This window comes from Anser cygnoides, chromosome 23, assembly GCF_040182565.1.
Source record: "Anser cygnoides isolate HZ-2024a breed goose chromosome 23, Taihu_goose_T2T_genome, whole genome shotgun sequence".
NCBI classification, from domain to species: domain Eukaryota; kingdom Metazoa; phylum Chordata; class Aves; order Anseriformes; family Anatidae; genus Anser; species Anser cygnoides.
The window spans coordinates 4,445,330-4,467,001 of NC_089895.1; the positions used below are offsets into that span (position 1 = coordinate 4,445,330).

The 21,672-nt window shown below is 49.5% G+C and overlaps 2 protein-coding genes across 10 annotated transcripts in view; both read left to right on the forward strand.

Moving 5' to 3' along the window:
- Nucleotides 1-12,696, forward strand: GPR157 (G protein-coupled receptor 157). Of its 3 annotated transcripts, none has more exons than XM_048067335.2 (5): nt 20-706; nt 6,736-6,949; nt 8,690-8,881; nt 9,367-9,630; nt 11,221-11,818. In XM_048067335.2, exons 1-4 carry the CDS (start codon nt 330-332, stop codon nt 9,586-9,588), a joined length of 1,005 nt encoding a protein of 334 aa, XP_047923292.2. In that variant the 5' UTR covers nt 20-329; the 3' UTR covers nt 9,589-9,630; nt 11,221-11,818. The 3 variants fall into 3 exon arrangements, with proteins under 3 accessions (XP_047923293.2, XP_047923292.2, XP_047923291.2); XM_048067334.2 differs by lacking the exon at nt 11,221-11,818 and adding an exon at nt 11,826-12,696 and having other exon boundaries at nt 31-706; XM_048067336.2 differs by lacking the exons at nt 8,690-8,881; nt 11,221-11,818 and adding an exon at nt 11,826-12,696 and having other exon boundaries at nt 1-706.
- The window catches only part of LOC106044298 (solute carrier family 2, facilitated glucose transporter member 5), a 22,219-nt gene continuing 13,188 nt past the window's right edge, over nt 12,642-21,672 (forward strand). For 6 of the 7 annotated variants that reach the window (XR_010826361.1, XR_010826359.1, XR_010826362.1 and 3 more), the window contains exons 1-2: nt 19,469-19,983; nt 21,543-21,641. Coding sequence is in view for 2 of the 7 variants with exons in the window: in XM_013194245.3 (XP_013049699.2) it covers nt 19,927-19,983; nt 21,543-21,641 (156 nt within the window). In the remaining 5 variants the exon portion in view is untranslated. Of the gene's footprint in view, nt 12,767-19,468; nt 19,984-21,542; nt 21,642-21,672 lie in introns of those variants that run through there. The other variant, XM_066982208.1, reaches the window with a different exon arrangement.

Sequence of the window (21,672 nt, forward strand, 5' to 3'; positions counted from 1 at the left end):
CTGCGGGCGAGCTGCGCGCTCTGCTTGCAGAGGAAAGGAAGCAAGCATGGCTTCGGGACGACGGTTTAAAATAAAAAAAATATAGAGAAAATAAATCGAAGGGCATCGAGCCGGCCCTTCCCCTTCCCTGCCGGCAGCTGTGCTCCTCTCCCTGCGAGCAGAGCCGGCTGCGGGCTGGGGGGGCGCCGCCGGGGTGTCCGGGGCGGGGCGGCGGCAGCGGGGCTGCGGAGGGAGCTCCGCCGCTCCCGGCCCTTCCCTTCCCTTCTTTTCCCATCCCTTCCCTTCCCCTCCGACCCTTTGCCGGCTCGGTGCTCGCCTGGCTCCCCGCAATGCCCCGGCCGCTGCCCCCCACGGAGCTGTACGCGGCGGAGCGGGCGGTGGTGCTGGCCTCCTGCCTGCTGTCCTGCCTGGGCTCCAGCCTCCTGCTCTGCACCCATGCCCTGTGGCCGGAGCTGCGGACTCGTCCCAGGCAGCTCCTGCTCTACCTCTCCTTGGCCGACCTCCTCTCAGCCCTCTCCTACTTCTACGGGGTGCTGCAGGACTTCGACAGGACGTCGTGGGACTGCGTGCTGCAGGGCGCCCTGTCCACCTTCGCCAACACCAGCTCCTTCTTCTGGACCATGGCCATTGCCCTCTACCTCTACCTCACCATCGTGAGGGGCTCGCCCACGGGGGCCGGCTTGCTCTGCTGCTTCCACGCGGTGAGGTGGGTGCCGCCGGCCGCCCCGGCGAGGCGCGGAGCCCGTGGGTGCCCCCCGTGCGGCACGCTGCGCTCACGGTGCCCGCTCGCTCCTTGGGGATGCCGTGCCCTTCTCGAGTTGCTTGAGACCAGGGGTTTTGCTGCTTTGGGACTAACCAGCCCTGCTTGTTCCCCCCCCCCCCCCTCGCCGCGCCCTTGAGAAGAAATAGAGACGTGGAAAAGTTAAAACGGGTTGCTTAAGTTGCAAAAAGAAATGTGCCGGTGACTCAAAATCCTGCCTTCTCCCCCTCCGCAGCCTGCTCTGACATCCTAGCAATAATAACCCGAAAACTTGCGTTTGCACTCCCTGCCTGCTGCTGCCCAAGCTCCCGTGTTTGGGATCCGTTTCCCAGATTTCCCGTGTCAGCCGGGTCTGTTTGTCCTACCGTTTCTTAGCAGGTTGCTGTAACCCAGCGCTCCTAGGGGAACCCAGACCACAAGCGAGGAGGCTGCGAGAAAAGCGCTCTGAAGGTTGTTTTGGCATGTTTGACTGAAAGCGAGACAAAGCAGCCCACAGTGTAGCTCGATGTCTTGGTTGCTGCTGGTTAGTGAGCTGATTTTCCACATCATGTTTAGTAAAAGCCTTCATTATGCAATTTGAGCTTGTGTGATCATGTGCTACCTCCACGCCGAGCAAAACAGTGATCCCTTAGTGCTCTGGGCTGCCAGGCTTTTGTACTAAATTATATGAGGAATGATTTCTTAAAAAAAAAAAAAAAAAAAAAGCATTAGGGCAAGCAAAGGAATGGTTTTTATTCGGTCTGTTTCTCAGTGAAATATTTGTCACCTCTTACTGTCGACAGCGTGACTTGGGAGATGATTGAATTAGAGCTAAGTAAAGATGGGGCAGTGAAAGACATTAAAGTTAAGAGGGAATCAGGGAGGACAGGAATCCTGCCCCACCTCTTTTAATTGCTGCTCGATGGCCAGGTCTGCCTGCGAGCAAGCCCGAGGTGCCTGCACATGTGGCTGGCTGCACCAGCACCAGGTGCAGGAGATGAAGTGAAATGCAATGAGACAGGAGGCAGCTTGTTTTCTTTTTTTTCCTTTCAGTTGAGGATGATGTTGCACTGGGTGACTTGTGAAGAGGAATTGCTGGTGAAGAGCTGCTGGGGCTGAGGGAACAGAAACAAGGAGCCTGACTTCTTCACGGGCATGCTGTTTGCATCAGGCTGCATCAAAGAGCTGCTGCAAACCTGCCCCACTTGTAATTTCCCTGTCTGCTAATTGCTCTGAGCGTGAGCTGGGTCTGTACTTAAACATCTCTGCCTGGTTTAACGCTGCTCAGCCTCATCAGATACAGGGTGCAGAAGGAAGCTCGGGGAGGCTCAGCGAAGTGCTGCTGGCCCTAATCTGTGCGCTCCTTCACAGCAGTCAAATCCCGAGAGCACCGTGGCGCTGCGAGAGAGGAAGGGAGTGTTCAAACTCAACTTCCTCCGGGTGAATTTGCTAGGTTTATTTGCAGGGCTCTGCAGTCAAAATCAAATGCCATCTTCTGCTCTAGGTGTTGCTCAGCTCTGCTTGCCCTGTTTAAAGGGCAGCGTAGATAGCTTTCATCCAAGTCCTATTTCCAGGTTCTGCTTCATAAGTGGTGACTCCCATTCTGTGCTCAAAGCGTCTTCTTGCTTTACAACCTGTGTGCAAAGCAGGGAAAACAAGTGAGGACCTGTCCTCCGCCCAGCCCCTCCTGACACGTCCTCCTTCCCTGCATTTCTGTCGCTACCTGAGAACTCCATCATAAGCACAAGTTCTGGACCTTGTGCTTGGCAGGGGCTCCCCCCAACACTTTTCAGTGCTTCAGAGTCCTTCTGGCTGTCTGTTGTGCTTTGGCCAGAAAAATCTTGTGCCATACATGTAGGAATTTTTGCAACTAGTATGGAAAGATCCCAGTGTGTGCATTAGCTGCAGGGGATGGGTGAGGGAGAGCAGCTGGGGGCAAAATAAAAGGGGGCAAAAGACAGGTAATGCTCTAAGGATTTAGAGATAAGTTTACGTATTTTTGTCTAGGCAAGAACCTGGGGCTTCTTTTTTTTCCTTTTATCACTTCACAGGTTGCTGACACGGTCATGCAGTGACCGCCATGCGAAGAGCTGTGCTGAGATGCGCATCTGGCAGGGATGGAAGGCAGGACGGGGTTTGGTCGTGCACGAGTTTTCCAGCCCTCTCAAGCAGCTGCTCATCCGGGGTGAGTGTTTGTAGCAACGCATACTCCTTTAACATTGAGCATAACCAGAGACTCTGTTCCTTAGCTGGGGAGAGCTGGCTAAGCCCATGTTGGAAGTTACTACCTGGAATTTTGTTTTTAGGGAAATCAGGACGTTGCAGGGGATGAAACCTGATGAACGGGTTTGTTCCTCATCGAGTTGAGTCATGGTAACACATGCACCTCTTTTAGAGCTAGACTGGGCAACTGTGGGCCCTGGTTTGTTTCTAAATGTTTGTTGAGCTCAGATGAGCTTTGAAAAGAAGCTTGCAGCTAGCTTCGAAAATATTTGTAGTACTTGTAAGCTGCAAGTTCTGGCATTGGGAGTGTACGTTTCCAGGCTACCTCACTTGTTCTGGGTTTCTAAATGTCAAGCATCGTTTGGTCAGGCAATGGCTTCTTTGCTCTGAGAGCAGCTGATCCAAACTCAGGGCAAGAAGTGGGCCAGATCCCACCAAGGGGTTGCTTCTTGCTTTGTATTTGATAGTGGTTGATGTTGACCTCTGAAGTGTTTGCATTTCATGAAAGGGCTGTGCAGATGTTTGTAAGTATATATATATATATGTATATATATGGAATATAAGCATATATATATGGAATACGTGAGACCCTTTCATGTACTATTTATTGTATTGTGCATCTGAGACTGAAGTACATCTGTACTGTCACGACTGTGCCAGTGATGCACTTCAGAACTGGACAGTCGAAGTCCCTAAGCCTTGCCTGTGAGGTGCAGGGATCTCCTGGATGTGGCTGTGGCTTTACCTCTCTGTTCAGAAAAGGCTGTAGGTCAGGCCAAGCCAAGGGAAACTGCCTGGCTGCCGGCGTCTCAGCTTTTAAATTCTCTGGGAGGAATCTCTGTGTGGTACCAGCAGCTTGGTGCTTGGGTACTGCAGACTCGGTTAATGTTTGGGTAAGAAAATGCAGAAATTAAACTGGGAGTAGATTTGGTCTGGAGTTCTGCTTACGGCATGTGCTTGAAACAAGTTGGCTTGGATCTCCAGAAGCCTGATATTTCTCTTGAAGAGTAAAAATTCCAGTTCCCATCAGGAAGCAGCTGCAGGTTGCTGTAGGATGGCTGCTTGTCTGACCTGTGCAGGCCAACAACTGCGAATCTTCCCTGCTCGCAGGAGCCAGTGGGGGAGGAAGCACCTGTCCAGAGTAAATCAAAGTGTGGTGGTAAGCAATCCGACCTCAGGCACGCTGAGGACAAGAAAACCAGCACAGCATGAGTCCTCGCCTCACCTCATATAAATGCAGCACTTGTGTTAATCTGGAGTGATGTGCTGGATTGGATAAATTTGTATTAATGGATTGCTGGGTGCTCTATTAGGGAAATAAGTGCAGTTGTATCTGCCTGAGGGATGGGATTGCCTCCTTTTATCTCCTGCACTGATGGCATTTAGATCTGAGAGGCCCAACCTACATAATTACACTGTGGGGCTCAAAGGAAAATTTCTGCCTCTTCGTGCTATCTTGGATCCCTTTTATTCCAGTCTTCAAACTTGCTTTGGGTGTGTATAACGTATTATTTTCTGGCTCTTCTAGATAAGTATGAAGCATTGGTATTTTCCAGTCCTTGGTAATCTGTTCTCTAGGGGGTTCTTAAAAATAATTTAATCATAAGTCTCAGTTCTCCTTTCCCCTTTTCTAAAACATTTTCAAATAAGCTGGAACTGATGAAGTTCCTTGAAATGTCTGATTATTTTCTAGATTCCTTCCAATTTCACTTTGGGTTTGTAATCCTTTGTGCTTAATGTTAGTTGTGATAACCTTCTGATCGCAATACACTCTTTCTGTGAAAATTGAAGCATAAATTAGGCTCCTGATGAGTGGCAGTTTTCTTCCCCATTCTTTCTTTTATTGGTTAGGTACTGGAAGATTGCTTTTTTTTCTGTCCCTTGCTAGTGAGCTGTTAGTTCATACTGTAGCCTCTCCTTGTGTGTCTGTATGTCCTCACACTGTTCTTTTATATTTATAACTAGTAATTTGACCCAGTTTGATCTTCTCGTATCATTCTCTTTCAGTTTCAGGTCACCATGGAGATCATTATTTAGGCAAATTAGTTCCTTAATACACTTCCTTTGTCCTGCTGCTGGACTCATTTGTGCTTATGTCCTTTAATATGGTTTCTTAAGGAAGGGCCAGTTCTCTTGAGCGCTTATCCTTACCTTAGTGGTCAGTTCTTCCAGGCATTGAAATGTGAACCTCTGAGCCTAAAATCCTTGTTCTTGGGCCACTTCGCCATTTTTACCAGAATGAGAAGGTTTTGAGAGGCGTAGTAGGAATTTTCATGGTGGCGGTGATGCCTGGTGTGTGTTCAGAAGGCTCTGATAACAGCACAAGGAGGACTCCCTGCAGCAGAACTGCCCTTAAACACCACCGCCAGCTTGGGTTAGCACCAGCCATTCTGAACACAAGAGGGCAACAGGATGTTCCAGGTGAAAAAGCTGGAAAAAAAAGCTGAAAATTTGACTCCGAATTTCTTATACCCTTCCATTTACTTTCGTTTTGTGTATGTGTAACTGATGTTAGGAGCACGATCCTGTCCACGTTCCCTGCAGCTCCTCCAGGCCACCAGCAATATAAGTATGAACCAGGAAGGTGATGAGACCGGTACAGTAGCAGCTGTGTTTTCTTCGCATCTGGAGAGAGCAGGGCGTTCATGCTGGAAGCTCAATCTCGGCTCCCTGAGGCATTTGTCATTTTTAGAGGAACTGTCCCTTGTAAGCTTCCTCAGAAACATTTTCTGAGGGTGGATGTGGGAAGGGCAAGTGATGTGTTTAGCTCCAGTGTTTCAGCCACGGAGTGACGTGTGAGCTGTACAGCGTGGGCTGGGGCAGCTCTGTGAAGTCCTGGGTATTCACAGCCAACGGGAAGGGGCTGGGTGTTTTTACATCTGGGTTGGGGGAATCTTTCGGTTCTTGCTCATGGCTTTTTGTGGGCAGCCCGAGCTGCTGAATGACTTAGTCCATGTGTGTCACCGCAGTTATTTTTCTGCTAGGTGCTTCCCTATATCTGCCTCTGCTGCAGGACAGAAGCTGAAGTCAAAACACAGCTCCAAATGATGTGAAACTGACTCCTCTTTGCTTCCCCAGTTTTAATGCTGTTACCACCAGTGCTTTTCCTTGGGAAGAAACTTTCCCTTGGTCCTTGAGAAATGACTCTTGCTCCCCAAATATTGACTACATCTCCATCAAAACAACAAAAAAAGCAAACCACCACTACTACTAGCACCACCTTCAACTACAAAAACAGAAATGATGCAATGAAATTATGGATTTCTTTGTGTCACCTGTGCAAAGTGTCACGTAGGAATCAGTGTGAGGGTTTGGCTGCGTGTGTTTTGAAAGCTGTGAACGGGCCAGCCTGCTCTCGAATGGCTGGCTCCTGCAGGATGGGCACGTTGTACCCTGCTTTTCCTGCCACATCCTGGACCTCTCCTGCTAGGTGTGCAGGCCAGGTTCCAGTTCTGTGCTCAGGCTGGCGCATCATTATGTGTCTGTCCTTTGTGTGTCCTCCAGGCCTGAGGTCCCAAGTTCCTAGAGTGGATCCCTGGGAATTGAAGTGGGGTCTGCCTGGGTTTGTGTTCCCCACGGGGTGCTGTCAGAGGCCTGCCTGTCACAGCCGCTTCCCTTAGGGCTGGTACAGGAGTGCTGGCATCCTGCAGGAGGAATTGGCATCCTGTGTAATGAAGGATCCCTTCATCTGTCACACATTTCTCCCAGGGAGTTGGGGGGACTAAACTGAGCGTGTTCTCAGCTTAAACTTGCTTCTTTCGTTCTTTCCTCAGCTGGGGAGTCCCCCTTTGCATTACGGTTGCGGCTGTTGCTCTGAAGAAGATTGGCTACGATGCCTCCAATGTTTCTGTGGGCTGGTGCTGGGTCAACTTGGATGCAGAGGATCGGCTCTTGTGGATGCTGCTAACGGGGAAGGTTTGGGAGATCCTGGCCTATGTGACTTTGCCGGTGCTCTACATCCTCATCAAGAAGCACATTAACAGAGCGGTGAGTACTTTGCTGCTTTCAGATCACATTACAGGCTTGCTGTGTGATTGTATCCTCCCACTCTCTGAAGATTTCGCTGTGTATTAGCAGCTACACAGGCAAGAATTGCTTCATAAACTGCTGAAATACGTCCAACTGCTGGGAGAAGCAGTACCGCTGAGTCAGCAGCCCGTAGCATCATTGCACAATGACTTAGCACCAGAAGAATGTGAAAGCCTCTTGAAAACTTAAGGGGTTACGAGATGAAATGTGAGTCCTGCACTAGGAATTGAGACAGTGTGTGAAGGACAGAATTCAGCTTTTATCAGTCATCCATACAGTTCCACTTGTACCAAGCCTGAATTTGCCCTCTGGTCTGACTTACCTAACCACAGTCATTTTAGGATCGCTAATGACAGCTTGTGTCTGAGTCCCTATTTGTACTTGCAGGCTTCAGAGGTTTCTTTGCTGCTGTTTATGGTGAACACAAAGAATCCAGACGTATTGGACAATACTTGCATAATAGAAATGAAATCTAAGTTATGAGATTGGCAGAAAGAACAACACCTAGTTAGTTGCATTAGAAAAAGAAATCCGGATAAATGTCCTTCTGGAAAGTGTTGCCGTGCACACCTGCTTGCTGTGGTGAAGCTATGGCAGTAGTAGTAGTGGATAAACACAACTCTGGTGAGGGCAAGGTTTCCCAGATGAGCTGGAAGAACAGCACAGTCCGTACAAGTCCCAAGGGACCTGGGGAAGGGAAGCTGGGAAGGGTTTGCTCGTGCCAGTCACCGCTACGGACACAAGGCAGACAGGACTCAATGTTCCAGCAGCTGTTGAAGATAGCAACGTGACTGCCTGGAAAGCCGATCCCCCTCCTGCTCTGCCAGGGACACGTGGCTGCTCTGCTCTCCCGTCCTGCTGAGAGCCACTCGATGCTCGTAGCAGGGTCGGAGGAGCGGCATGTGGGGCTGGGTGCATGCGAGGGTCTTCCTAAATGAGAGCTGAGGAGTCAGGGCTGGGAGTACCGGAGCACAGGAGGACACTGCATGAAAGATGTGTGTGCTCAGTAGCCCTGATGGCAGGAGAAATAGTTTTCAGCAGGACAGCTGTCCTGAGTTTTAATCTCTTCACCTACATTGCCATCCTGGTATTCATGATCATGTGTCCCCGCAGGTGCTCCATGGGTTGTGGTGACCTGCTCTCCCCCATCCAGGCTGCTGCGTCCATCCAGCAGCTTCCAGCATGGAAAGGTCCCGGGGCCTTGTACCTCCAACCGCCCTTATCCAGGGCATAGATCCCAGAAACTTTTTTCTGCCTGTAGTGTTACAGAGGCTCGCCGGCTTGTTAAACCTATAGAAGACCATTGCTAACAGTATGCTGTCAGAACTCAAGCACCAGGTCCCTCACAGGGACTGCTGGAGGCTGGTGGGATTGCTGGATCTGTAAAAGTGCCCAGCCAGGCACCGGGAGAGCAGGTTCCTGCAGCAGTGATTTGTTTGTCTGACCCAGCAATGTAGGGCATAATAAAGCTCTAAGAAGGGCTGGATCTCCTTTATTCGCAACTCCTTGGCTTTAGCAGGAATGTTTGCAATAGTGAGGGCAGAATGTGTCTCAAGACCAGCGCTGTGTAACTGTGTCCATCAACTGCCCACAGGATGCAAAAACTGGGTTGGCTTTGGAAAGAATTCCCAGAGCTCAATGTCCGGAGTGTGTAGCCTTTTTGTTCACATTTTTGTCTCTCCTCCATCTCCATGGAAGCATGCAGCGCTCTCAGAGTATCGCCCCATTCTCTCAAGAACACCGCTTCAGCCCCGGACTTCCATAGCAGATAAAAAGCTGATTCTCATCCCTGTCATCTTCATCATCCTCCGCATCTGGAGCACTGTGCGATTCATTCTGACGCTCTGCAACTCCCCTGCAGTGCAAAACTCAGTCCTGGTTGTCCTGCATGTAAGTATTGGCCAGGCAGTGCGTTAGAAGGAAGGTCTGGAAGGGAGACGGAGCCTTGTTGCTCTCAACATCACTTTCTGTGCCAGGATGCAGCTCAGGCTGGCACAGTACATGCGCCTTGCAAGAGCATCGGCTCCCTGGGATGCTCAGCAGTGCTGTTCCAGCATCATCTAGCGGACACTGAGAATAACTGCAGTGGGAGTGCTGGCTACAGGCAAGCTGCTTGTAGGAGAAGCTGGGTGCCTGTCCTGGAGCAGGGTCAGCCTGCTGCACACCCAGACCAGGCTGCAGGAGTGGCACAACAGCAGCCTGTGCCGTTTTGGGGTGTGAGACTGGTTTTTCCTCTGTTTTCCTCACTTAGGTGGGAGTTGCTGACAGCACTCCCTGACTTGATGTGACTTGGTCTGACTTGATGTTTGCTGGTTTGGGTGTGGGGGGTGTCGGTACAAACAGCACTGGTTAATTCCTTTCTTGCCCCCTTGCAGGGAATCGGTAACACGTTCCAAGGAGGTGCCAACTGCATTATGTTTGTCCTCTGTACGCGCGTGGTCCGGGCTCGGCTGCTCTCCTCTCTGTGCTGTTACCGCTATGATGACTCGGGTTGGCCTTCACCAAGGTCGAGCAGCAACAGGCAGCGCCCAGACCCCGCTGAGAGCGACAACGTGCCAGACCCCGAGCGGACGAAACCTCTGCTTTCCAGCACCTGAGCCTGCGCTGCCCACGGCTCTGCACTGACTTCATCTCTCTGGGTAAACTGCCTGGCTTCGTGACCCACTGCCAGAACTGGGGAGCTGCAGCTGGGGAGGACTGGGGGGGAAGGGCTCCCCTGTGGGGTAGGGTTCTGCTCCTGCTGTGTGTGTTCCCTGCCTGACTGCAGGGATGACATGTACATCTCTTCGGTACTGCACAGTTCAGATGCATTTAGTGCCCAAAGTGTTCCTCGTATCGTAATGCAGCCCCTGCTGCCATTTGTCACAACAGGCGCCTGGGGGTTGGTGACTCGTGCAGGTTTATGTAGGAAATCTGCAGGAGGCCAAGCTTGGCATCAGTTCTTTGTGGCTTCAGGTACAAGGTTTGACACTGGATGATGTACTTGATTTCATCTGTGTAAGTGTCTTGATTCCTTGGGCTTGACCTAATGAGTGATAATTGCAGAACATGCGGGAGTTTTGGATTTAATCCATGCAGGAGCCCCTGGGGCTGGGGCTCTGTGTGGGCTTCTGCCTGCAGATTCTGATAGCGCTCTTGTGTAGCTGAAGGTAGTCAAAGCCCAGCTGTCCTGGCAGCTTAGGTTAATGTAAATGTGCTGGGAACTGCAGTCTCTCCAGGAAGGGTATGAAGCCCCGTGTCCTCCCACAGTTGTGCTTAGCCTGCAGGCCATGCTGAGTGAAAGGGCCAAGCCTGGGAGGCAGCGAGCTGCTCTGGGGCGTGGGCTGCAGCAGGGGCTGAACAGCTTGGAGAGGAGGCTTAGGGGGATGTACTGAAGGTCTTTGTGCCTCTCTCATGTACTTCTGGTTTGGTCTTCCCAGATCACAAAGCCTGAAGGGGGGAAAAAAAAAAAAGGCAGATTTTTTTTAAATCAATAAACAATTCTTTTTAATCTGTATAACAAGCTTTTGCAGAAAGAGCAGAAGGCTCAGGAATTGCTCGGGGAGAGAGGGCAGCTGTCAGGCTCCCACTGCTCCAGGCACCCAGCTGTTCCAAACCTGCTCGTACTACTTTAATTTTAGTCACCTTAACAACACGCAGAACAAACTGCATGGTACGGTGACCTCACGGGACTAGGCAGAGGCGAGTCCTCTTAATGCCAAGTCTTCACTTCAGGGAATAACTTTATTAAGATATTAATACATCTAAGCCCTCTTGTACAAGAGCTGTGTAGGCTTGGGAAGGTGGAGTCCTCAAGGGCTCATTAACCCATTTCATGGGGCTGGAAAGGGGCTCAGTTCTTTAGCATCCCCAGAGCCTTTGAAGGATAGATGCAAGCATCTTTTATCTCTGGTATAGATGACTTCAAGAAGTTTTGCCTGCTTTCAGAAGTTGTTTTTTTTTTCTCTTTTAAAACTTCTAACAGCTAAGTAGCAACCTTGGTAGCTCAACCTTGTGTTAACCCCACGTGGCTTTAAAAGAGGAGCTATATTAAAAACTGTTCTTGCAGAAAGGCAGGATAGTAAATCTTAAATGTTACAAGACTTAGAATTGTGCTGTGTTCACTTTTTTAGAGCCAGCCCTGAAGAGACAGTAGAATTGTCACCAACTTGGCTAAAGGAGCAGGGGAAAGCAAAGCAAACAAAATCAAAAAAGACTCCTTGTTCTCAATTTCCCTTTTTCCATAACAGCAGAGTGCTGAGAAATGCTTTTGGAACAATGTGCAGCTTGACAGAATAACATTCCCTGCTCCTCGGGGTTCGGGGAAGCATGCTGGTTCGTGAAGATCAGCTATTGGCAGCAGCACCTGTGCTGATACAAGTGGAAAATCTCTGATGACAGAAGCCTTCATGCAGGCAAGGCCAGGGAAGTAAAAATGGCCAACAGAGAAGTTCCTAGAAGTGTCTTTAGTTTCTAACGCTGCAGCTGATCACAGCCTAAGTAGTCGCAGGGATGGGATAATGGGAGAGGAAGGGTCTGTGATGGGCTGCAGAAATGTGTGGCTGCTCCCGGCAGGTCCCCTTCAGTCTCTGGCACGAAGTGCAGGAGCACAGTGCTCCCTGCAGCATCAGCTGTCTGTGAAGATGTCTGAAGTCTTCCGTGTCAGGCACGGGCTGGAGCAGTTGGACTCTGAGCCTGTTTTCCCCCCCATGCCTCTTTCCAGCTTCTGCAGGGTGATGCCCCCTGCAGCTCAGGCTTCAGCAGGCCTCTTGTCCTGTCCCAGAGCAAACCCGTGCGCCCTGGTGCAGGAAGAGGGGACGGTTCGGGATTTTTAACTGTGCTTCATGTTGTGCAGGTGCAGGATCATCCCAGAGTCCCACAGAGGGAGCTAAAGGCCGGGGAGAAGCACCGCTGGAGTGGCCGAGGAAAATGAAGGTGTCCCAGTCCTGGGCGTGCAGATCCCAGCTGCGGTGGTCATGAACTTTGCTCAGGACCTTCTGGAAGATACTGTTTGGCTGCGCTCCAGCCTCTTGGGTTTCTTCCCTCCTTCTCCTCTCCTTCCACCATAAATTTTAAAATTGTTTGGGGTTTTGCTTTTCTGTCTGACAGGGCAAAGATGTTGTTGTGAGTTCTGGGGTCAACAAATATGGGGATAGGGAAACTTTAGTAGCAGCTGGATAGGACTGTCCTGGGCATGGGTTTCAGTCCTGAGGTGTGAGGTCTCCCGGGGAGCTCTGGCCTGGCTCCCGTTCTTCACTGGAATACGGACAACAGTGTGCAGACACACTTGTTTGGTGGCGAGGGATGGTTCCTCTTCACGTTTTATTCCTCCTTGGTGGTCAGGGGTCATCATCATCCTCAGGGTGCGTGGTGGCTGCATGCTTATTGCCTCCTGGGGATATCTCAACTCCGCAGACTCCCGGTGCTGAGGGGCACCTGGGCTCACCAGCCCGGCCTTTAGCAAGGCCAGCCCTCGCCGTCCGCAGGAGGACGCCTGGCACGTGCTGGCCTCGTGCTGGCCTCCAGCCAGCCTCTGCCAAAGCACAGCCCATGGCCTGCTCCTGTCCTGGGAGTGTTTGTCCCGGGAGTGTTGTATCAGGGCTGGGGAGGGGACAGTTTGTTGGTTGGAGATACTGTGTTAATTTATTTACAGCTCCTCACTTGCTTGTGTTTTTTTTTAATATTTTCTCCAACTTCTACAAAATAAAGTTCTGTTTCTTTACCGAGATGTTGTTCAAGCATGTTGTGACGGGCCCGTTGGCACCTTGAAGAATTTGGATGGGGAACTGTTGCGAGGTCAGTCTTCAGGTTTCTTGTGTGTCTGGCGTAAAGACTGGCCAAGGCATGTGCCAGAAGACAAATCTCTTCTACTGATACGTAGATTAATATCTCTTCCTATCATTTTATATATATAGAAATGTAAACTTTTGATGAGTTCGAGCAAATCTGTTCACCGGTTTGCGTTATTATGTCTAGTTCCCCCTGGCCTATTGCTATGATCTGTGAAAAGAGCAGTGTGTGGGGCTTGTTCCTCATAGGTTCTGTTGACCTTATGGACTGTGGTGCCTCAGCTGTGTGAGATTACAAATGTTGCCTAATCGTGAGATTACCAATTGAATTTTCTCCAGATGAGGCCACGCTGTAAGGTAGGTGGGACTAATTCTGGGCAGAGCTGGAGCTTTCCCAGGGCTTGCCCAAATAGAGAAAATTCAAGTCTTTATGGAAAAAATGGGCAGGGTGACAACAGAGTAGTGCTGTGTAAGGTGCCGTGCATTCACAGTTGTGAATGAACTTTACTCAGATTAAAACTTTGGCCATTTTACAGGGCTAGAAGCAGCCGGGGCCCTGGAGCAAGAAGTGGTGCTGGCCCATGGTTATATTCAGAACTGATTGAGCAACAGTGTCTGTTACTGATTGCACAAGGCTTCCCATGTGAGATATCTGCTTTTCTGTGGCTTATAACTGTGCCCCATATTTAAGTGGTTGATCCTAAAATGTTCTCTGCTGGAGGCCAGCTGCACCGCAGGCGAGGAAATGAGCCTGGATGCTGCAGAGAGCAAGCAGAGGGAAAGGTGTTTGTTCTGCAGTGTTAGAAGTGACTGAAAGCCCCTTGAGGTATTTTGGCTGCTCTGTCAGGGGGCTTTGCATCAATGCCCTGCCTTGTGTCTGCATTACAAGCCTTTGAAAAAAAGTTATCTTGTATGTCAAGGGTTGTCTTTTAGTTTATCCTATATACTGCGATGTCTTTTTGCACCTTGGAGCTCCTGTGCTCAGTGTGCTCCCGTGCATGGACCTGGGGTTGTGGCAGAATGAAGGGCAGGAGCTGTGTGCTGGCTTCCAGCAACCATCCTGGGGGGTCTTTGAAGCTCACAGAGGTTCGAAGGATATCAAGATGGAAAGAGCTGTGCTCAAGATGGGTGCTGGCTGCCTGTTACGGACTGTAAGAGGGGAGCCAGAGGAGGGGAAGAAAGAAAAGTTGGGGCTGCAAAGAGCAGAGCTTGTTAGACCGACAGAGCTGAAGGGCAACCAGGCAGGAAAGATGAAAGTGACTTGAGGTGGTTGGAAGGGGAGGACAAAAAGCTCTTAACAAAACGTTAAGACTAACTGGTTAGAAAAGGACTAGCCTGCAATGAACCCTCAGTGTGGAGGAGAGTGGTCTGTGTGGAGGAGGCAGGCGTGGGATGCAGGGACAGATCGGGTGGAATGAGAGAGCAAGCTTTGAAATGAGGGCAATAAAGAGCAAAAGGCTGTAGTGGCTGCAGGGTGCTTGCCCACACTGTTTCCTGAGGCAGGAGTGAGTTAGAACTTGGTGAATTCACCCCTCACCGTTACATTCATCTGCTGATACTGGTTTGGTCACTGCAAAATACCATTCCTCCTTTTATTTTTCTTCTTTTCGCGAGACTTGAGTCTATCAGCGCAAGGTGATCCCTGGCTCCAGGAGTGAGCCAGGGCTCTGTAGTGTGGGAGGATTTAGGCGGTCTTTTACTTTGTGAAACGTGGAGCTTGTGGGTTTAACGAACCATCTGCTTGCAAGAAGAGGATGAATCCTCTTGTTGCCGAAAGCAGAAGAGCTTGGAAAACTAATTTCTGGCTGTGTCACTATTATCTCCTCTCCTCAAGAGGAAGAACTGTTCTGGAGATGAGACCAGAGTGCTCTAATGCTGCCAAACCGAACATTTGTATTGTACAAATCACTTCTGCTACTCAGAAGCAGCAAGAATGTCTCTTGTGCTGTGCTGTATTCCCCAAGTCTTGTAGCCCGTGCAAACACAGAGGGAACCACAGAAAAGGATGCAGGGTGGCATGAGCTGGTAAAAGTCAGGTCTTGGCTGGGATAGTCAGTACTTCTGGATGGAAAAGTGAACCCAGTGAGGTCCAAGAGGGCAGTGTGGGTATTTTGAATGGTCGGGTGCTTCTGCTGAACAAAGTGCAGATGGAGCTTTAATGTCCGAGCATTCCAACGCTTCCCGAAGCATCTGCTGCATCACACAACCATGCCAATGGAGAAAGGACCGGACAGTTCCCGGCCCAACTTATCAGGGCGTGATATGGTAAGTTTACAGACCTGCCTGCTTATCTGGGGGATGTGTGTGTGACTGCAGCTTTTCTGGGATGGTCTTTGACAGTAGCTGTGGAAAAGGAAGAAGGATGCTACCCAGTATTGCCTTTGTGCAGCAAAACCAGGGTCTTGATGACCTCTGAGTAGCAGAGCTTCTTGTGTGTCCATGTTTATCTGCAAGATGTGCCTGTTTAATCCAGCACCCCCATCTACTCTGGGTAGGCATTCAGGCTGCCATGTCTGCCTCTTGCTTAATTGCCTGGAAGCCACTGATGCAGCTAATAAAGCAGTGCCTGTATACATCTCGTTTGCAGGCAAATCACTTGTTACCTAAATTACGGTCTCACCAGTGGTAGCTCAGGGCTGCGTTTGGTATTGATTTAGCCTTGCTACACATGCAGTTCCTTCCCAAGTTGCAGGTGAAAAGGCTGCCAGTGTCAGTCCCTGGACGTGTTGTGCTGCGGGGTGTCTGCTAATGAGTCTCCTTACCGCAGGCATTGCCACCAGCATCACCGCCAGCCCCTAACCTAACCACAGCTTTTCCACTGCTCGCTGCTGATGATCTCAGCTGCATCTGTCTCCAGCAGATTTACCCTCCTGGAAACAAAGCCTCACCTCTAAATTATCCTTGCCCCCTCTTGCCAGAGATGGTAGGGCTCTGTAGGATCCAGGTTTGAGCACAGACAGTTGAGCTGGTCGTAAATACTTCTCTGCGTACTTGCATGGGAACTCATCGTGCAGTGGACAAGTGCAGAGGAGAGAAGATAACAAAGCTGGGTTAATGTCTCCAGGCAAACACACTCCGTGCTCTAGCAGATGTAAGAAGCTTAATATGTGCTGCAGCTGAAATGAGAAAAGTGCCTGTAAAATTCCTGTGAAGTTGGCTCTGCTCTTTGCTCAAGTCCAACGGGATCTGAGCAATTGGAGGCAATAGTTATTCCCCTGCAATTACTGCGAAAGTTCAAGGAGAAGTTTGTTCACAGTCCTGTCATCCTTCATTGATATCTCCCAAGCTCAGGGCCAATTACCACCTTAGGGAGGTTGTTGCCAGACTCTTGCTGCGATTGGCAAATATTCAAAGTGTTCTACTGTCATAAGCAAATATTTGTTCTCTGATGAAGGATTTCTGATGGCAAATATGTGTCCTGTTTGATTTCTGTCTATAACAAGGTTATTTCTTCAAACTCAGGGAAAGAGTTTATAAACCGTGACAGATGTCTTCTTTCTTATGATTACTGAATATTGGAGTGGCTGCCTGCCTGCCAAGAGCTCCCGGAAGAATGACACTGGCTTCAAAAAGCAGGGATTTTTCATGAGAAGCTTGTCCTTTAGAATTCCCCACCTGTGGGGCAGAGCAAGTCACGTATGAAGCTTTTTCCCTCTTCTGACCCAAGATCTATGAGTGAGCTATAACCTGTCCCATTTATTTTGGGGTACTTTGAAGGGTTTTGAAGGCAACGTGAAAAGCTGAGTTAGCTCCAAGTGCCTCTGTTGGTGCCAGCTAGCTGCAATCCCTCAACGGGAATGCTGAGGTAGGGTGAGGGTTTTTGAGCTAATGAATATTCTGGTTTGCATCTCTGTTCAGTTAAGACCCCAAGGGATATGTAGGGCCATGATGCAGGAGCAACCTTTTGGGAGACACGGGATGTGAGCCACTGAAATAGTTTCCACGAGAAAACTACTGAGTGGGTTGTGTGAGTCCTGTAGGTTCCAATTCGTCACAATATCCAAGCAAACAGTGTCTTTGAGGTGGTTGGCTTACACCAAATCCAGGAAGGGACAAATGACGAGACTAGGGACCAAGTCGCACTGCCCTGAAGCAGCAGGGCTCTGTTCCCCTTCCTATTTTTAGGGCAGGCTCTCTTCCCAATTTGTCTTATGACAGGCTTTGCAAGCTGTGCTTGCAGTTTGAGCTGGCACCTAGTTAGTGTGTCCGCCCCTGCAAATGGCTGCACAGATCAATTCCTGCTGCCAACAGCATCGTAGCTTTCACATAAGTAGCTGTAGCAAGTAGTTGTGGAAGCCCGCAGTGGGAACCTGGCCAGCATCATCTGAGCAGCTGGACCATTCCTGACCAGCGCTTTCTGCTCTGATTCATCTCATCTTTTACAACACCTCATATAAAAAAAGTGAAAGACATTCAAGGACTTAAAAAAAAAACCAACAAAATGCTGAGCGCAGGATGACTTCACCACACAGGAGGGAGGCTGCGGCCACTCGAGGCATGCGTGCAGGTCGCGTGAACACCTCTGACTCAAGGGATGCGTTTTTTAAGCTGGGTGCTGAAGACAGACCAATAACAATGCGGTTTCGTTCTAGTTGTTCCTGCTGCCAGAGGTATCTCTGAACTTTGCATTTTGCTGATAAACTCTAGGAATTGTAGTTAATTGTTAACTAAGTCCTGTGCTGTTCGAAGTAGCCTCCTCGTGTAGGTGGTTAATACTTAGCTGGCAGCACGGTACACCGTGTGTGGAAAGAAAACTAGTATCATTTGCTGTAAAAATGACATGTTCTGTGCACTGTCAGAAATAAACCTGAGAAGGAAGAACCTGCAATCTGCTCTTTTGGCCATAGGGAGAGGGAAAAAAAAGAAGAAAAAGTATGTGTTTAGCTGCCTTTGATTTCTCTTGCCCCAGCAAAAAAGTATGAAATAATATATGTAAATAGCAGCCAGTACTATTCAGCCACTGTTCAGTGGTAATGGGTTGTTCTGTTTTTATAAGGGCTATGTGTGATTTTCACTGGAATCAGTCAAGGTTTGTGTAAAACTGAATGTTCCTGATGTCAGTGCCTGGCGGCGTTCTTAGCCCTCACTGAGCGGGCGTTGCCCTGGCTGCCTTGCTGGGTGCGGAGCTCCTGGAAGACAAAACTTTTGGGCTCGAGGCAGGGCAGTACACCTGGTGGCATCCACATAACTTGGTGTAACTGCAAAAACGGGACGTCTGCGTGAGCCTGTCAGGGCAGACATCCTTCCCATAGGGACCTCCTGTGTAATCCAGTAATGCGGAGAAGAAGCCCTTGTGCTCTCCTCTCATATACACGGTGCCCACAAATCCAGGTTTTAATGTGGAATTCATCAATGTTTTCTCTCGTCTTGTTCTCTAATGAGCCAAAGCAATTACCAGCCCTGGCCAACCTCGATGTTATTCACCGGGGTGCTTTATTATGCTCACTCTGGCTCAGTGAGCGGTGTTTGCACTTTCAAAATCGCACACTTAAAGGTGTTCCTTAAAGGTGTTCTGGTTTTGGTCCTGACCAGGATTCCTCTGGCGGAGGTGGATGTGAGCTGCAGGTTCTTGTGATGCTCAACGAGAACCTGCAGCATTTTTCTCTCTGAATCCATTCCTGCTCTCCACTCTGGTCTCTGCATTAATCAGTTGCTGAAGGTATCTTTTTCCATCTCTCCTTCAATCCTTGTTTCTCCCTGATTTATTTTTATTTTTTTTAAATATTATTTGCATTGTGGCTCATAAATTGGATTACTTTACTGAATTTCACCTATCAGTGTTATAGCTGATCAACACTAAAGGCGTTTGATAGAACTGCTTGTGAAGCACTTGGCTTTTGGGTGTTAAGCTCTTACTGCATTTACTTTCTTTGAGGCCATGACTTAGATTAATTGGGAAGAATTTCGGAGTAAATAATAACAAAGGGATTTTGAAAGCAAAAGATGATCCCCTGAGGTTAGGGGGGGAGGATGTGGAACAAGCAAAATCTATCAGCAGCTGTCACCTTGCTGTTCTATTTCTATCGAATGGTCTTTGTCCTGCAAAACTTCTTCCTGGGTAAAATTACTAATGGGTGCAAAAAGACATTCAAGGACACGCAAAAGAGAAAAAAAAATGCTGAGTGTAGGTTCTGTGTGTGATGACTTCACCGCACCGGAGGGAGGCTGCAGCCACACGAGGCATGCATGCAGGTCGCATGAACACCATGGACTCAAGAGATGCATTATTTTTTTTAAGCTGGGTGCTGAAGACAGCCAGGCCAATAACAGTGCAGTTTGGTTCCAGTTGCTCTGGCTGCCAGGGGTATCTGTGAACTTTGCATTTTGCTGATCAACTATAGAAACTGTAGTTAATCATTAATTAAGTCCTGTGCTGTTCGAAGCAGCCTCCTCGTGTAGGTGGTTAATACTAAGCCGGCAGCGTGTACACCTTGTGTGTAGAAAGAAAACTGATAGGCTTTGCTATACAAACAGCGTTTTCTGTACACAGTCAGAAATAAAACCAAGAAACAAGATCCTGCAACCTGCAGGAGTGCCCCGAGGGAGCTGGGCTGGGTGGGGTGGGACCAGGCGTGGTGTTTCTGCTCAGGGGTAGATGTGCAATTGTGGCTGCAGGAGGGCTCGTGCAGTCCAGGTTTATCACTGTCCTATGGCAAAAGCCCTCTCTGGGGGCCCTGCTCCCATGGAACACCGATTTTTTTTTATGGAACACACTGGTCACCAGGCAGTGGTGTGGCTACAACAGTGCTGGAGCTGTAGCGTGGAGCAGCAGCGGCTCTCCTGCCACAGCCCCATCTGTTCCACATACCTGCGCTGCAGCGAACAGCTCCTCTAGCAGCTTTGGCGATAAGCCTGCTCCTCCTCATTGGGCAGATGAGGATGTTTCCCCTGTAGCTGGGCTCTATTTTGAGTCTGGAGTTGGCACAGGAGCACCTGAGAGTGGTGACAGACTTGAACGAGGGAAGGGAGAGGAGACAGAAAGGAGACGCGCAGGATTGGAAACCCAGCAGTCAGCTCGGACTTGGGCTGGTGTTGCTGGCCGTGGATTGGGTACTTCCTTGAAAGTCACGGGAGCGATTTTCTGTCCAGGCAGGGCGTTTCCATCCCCTGTGTCATCTGTTTTGACTATAAAAGTCCGTACTCAGCATCTGTGGTTCAAAGCCCAACATGGAGCCGAGCAAAGATAAGCAGGAGAGCTCCGACTCGGAGGGAGGCTCGAAGGGGGTAAGTGAGCGGACTCTGCTTCCACTGCTGCCTCCCCTGGAGATGCAGAGCGGGTTTGGAGAAGTGAGGGTTTGTGGTGGAAGGAGAAGACCGGGATCTGTTGGGCTACATATCCACAGCTGGTCTCAGAGGGAGAGCAGGGATGTTTGTGTTCCCGAACCCAGTTTGTCTGCAGCGTAGCACTGCTCCCCTGACTCGCTCATTGCAGCTGACCTACTGTGCAACTTCGGGGTGAAATTCCCTTTCTGTGTGCAACTTTTCTATCCTACTTTTGCAAGTTTTCTATCCTACTTTCCGATCGCTTTCAGGCTGCGGATGTTTCTGCGTAGGGCTGCCTCCCGCAGCAGCGTGTCTGTGGGTTCTTGCACAACACGGTGCTCCTGCGTGCCAGGGGCTTTCCTAAAAGTGCTGCATGTGTATAATTAACACCAGTGGCTCTTCCAAGCTCTGGGGATTTGTTTAACGACAGCAAGGCAATCTGCTTTTCATTGCTGTTGCAAGAGTGTCAACAGTCTGGTACTAGAAAGTGTTGCTGGAAGCCTCAGCTTTCTCCTGATCCTGACTTGAATTTCAGTCTCCTGCAGTCCCTTAACATGCAGATCTCTGCAGGGGAGCTGCTAGAGCTTCTGGAGAATTTGGGGGCTATAAGGAGTACCGGCAGCTATTTGGACATAGCTGTCATGGTTAGAGCCATGTCAGATCCCCCATGTCGGAGCCGGGCTGAGTGCTGGGACATTTAAAAACCTGCAAGTGTTGCCAGAAAATTGTATGCGTCTGAACGAAAAGCAGTTTTATTGCTGCAGCAGATATGAGACACATTAGTGAGCTATAAAACAAAAAAAACCAGCTTAGTCAATAAAGTAGGGCCAGCTCCAGCCCAAGGATGGAATTACAACTAAATTGCTGCAGAAAGCTCGCACGGCTTGTAACCCTGAGGACCGTGTGTCTACAGATGTGACTGGTGTGCAATTCTGCTCGGGGTGGCGATTTCGTCCTTCTGTTTGGCTGCCAAGCCCTCACCGAGCTACTTGGCCAAGTTGTCATTGGCTTCAGTGGCGGCTGGATAACCAGCTCGATCCTGACACATGGCGGGCAGAGCAATCCAGCGTGTGAAAGCAGAGCAAATGACCAGGAAAGGGATTTTTGCCACTTCATGCGAAACCCCACCTTTTTAAAGCTTTCCTGAGCCAGCATCCTGCTTTATGTCACTAACCAATTTGCATGTTGCAAACAAGAATAATTGCATGCAATTTCTTTTTTTCCCTGCGGGGTGGTATTTTAAGCACGATAACATCAAAATTATTTATCATCCAAATGATCCATCAATGCCGGGAAAGAGCGGTAGAATGAATTACTGTAATGACTATGTGCAAATCAAGCAGAACAAAGTGAGTTATAACAAAAACAACCCATTGGGCTTTCTTTGAATGGTAACACGAAGCCAAAAACACAGAAGGCGGGTCTGAAGGTATTGCTGTATGTTTACAGGGGGACATTTATGCCTGAAAGCCAAACCTGATTCTGAGGTGCTGTGCGTGCGTTCTCTTGTCTCTCTACAGAAAATGACACTTTCACTTGCGCTGGTAACGCTGATCTCTGCCTTCGGATCATCTTTCCAGTACGGCTACAACGTGTCTGTGATCAATTCTCCAGCCCCGGTAGGTTGGACTGCGGACCATGGCCTAGGAG

What these genes read in the sequence shown, in the direction of transcription:
- GPR157 (XM_048067335.2), top strand. Translation starts at nt 330, where the DNA reads ATGCCCCGGCCGCTGCCCCCCACGGAGCTGTACGCGGCGGAGCGGGCG. An exon ending in TGCTGCTTCCACGCGGTGAG is followed by an intron (nt 707 to 6,735) that starts GTGGGTGCCGCC and finishes TTCTTTCCTCAG; the next exon opens with CTGGGGAGTCCCCCTTTGCA. An exon ending in AGAAGCACATTAACAGAGCG is followed by an intron (nt 6,950 to 8,689) that starts GTGAGTACTTTG and finishes TCTCCATGGAAG; the next exon opens with CATGCAGCGCTCTCAGAGTA.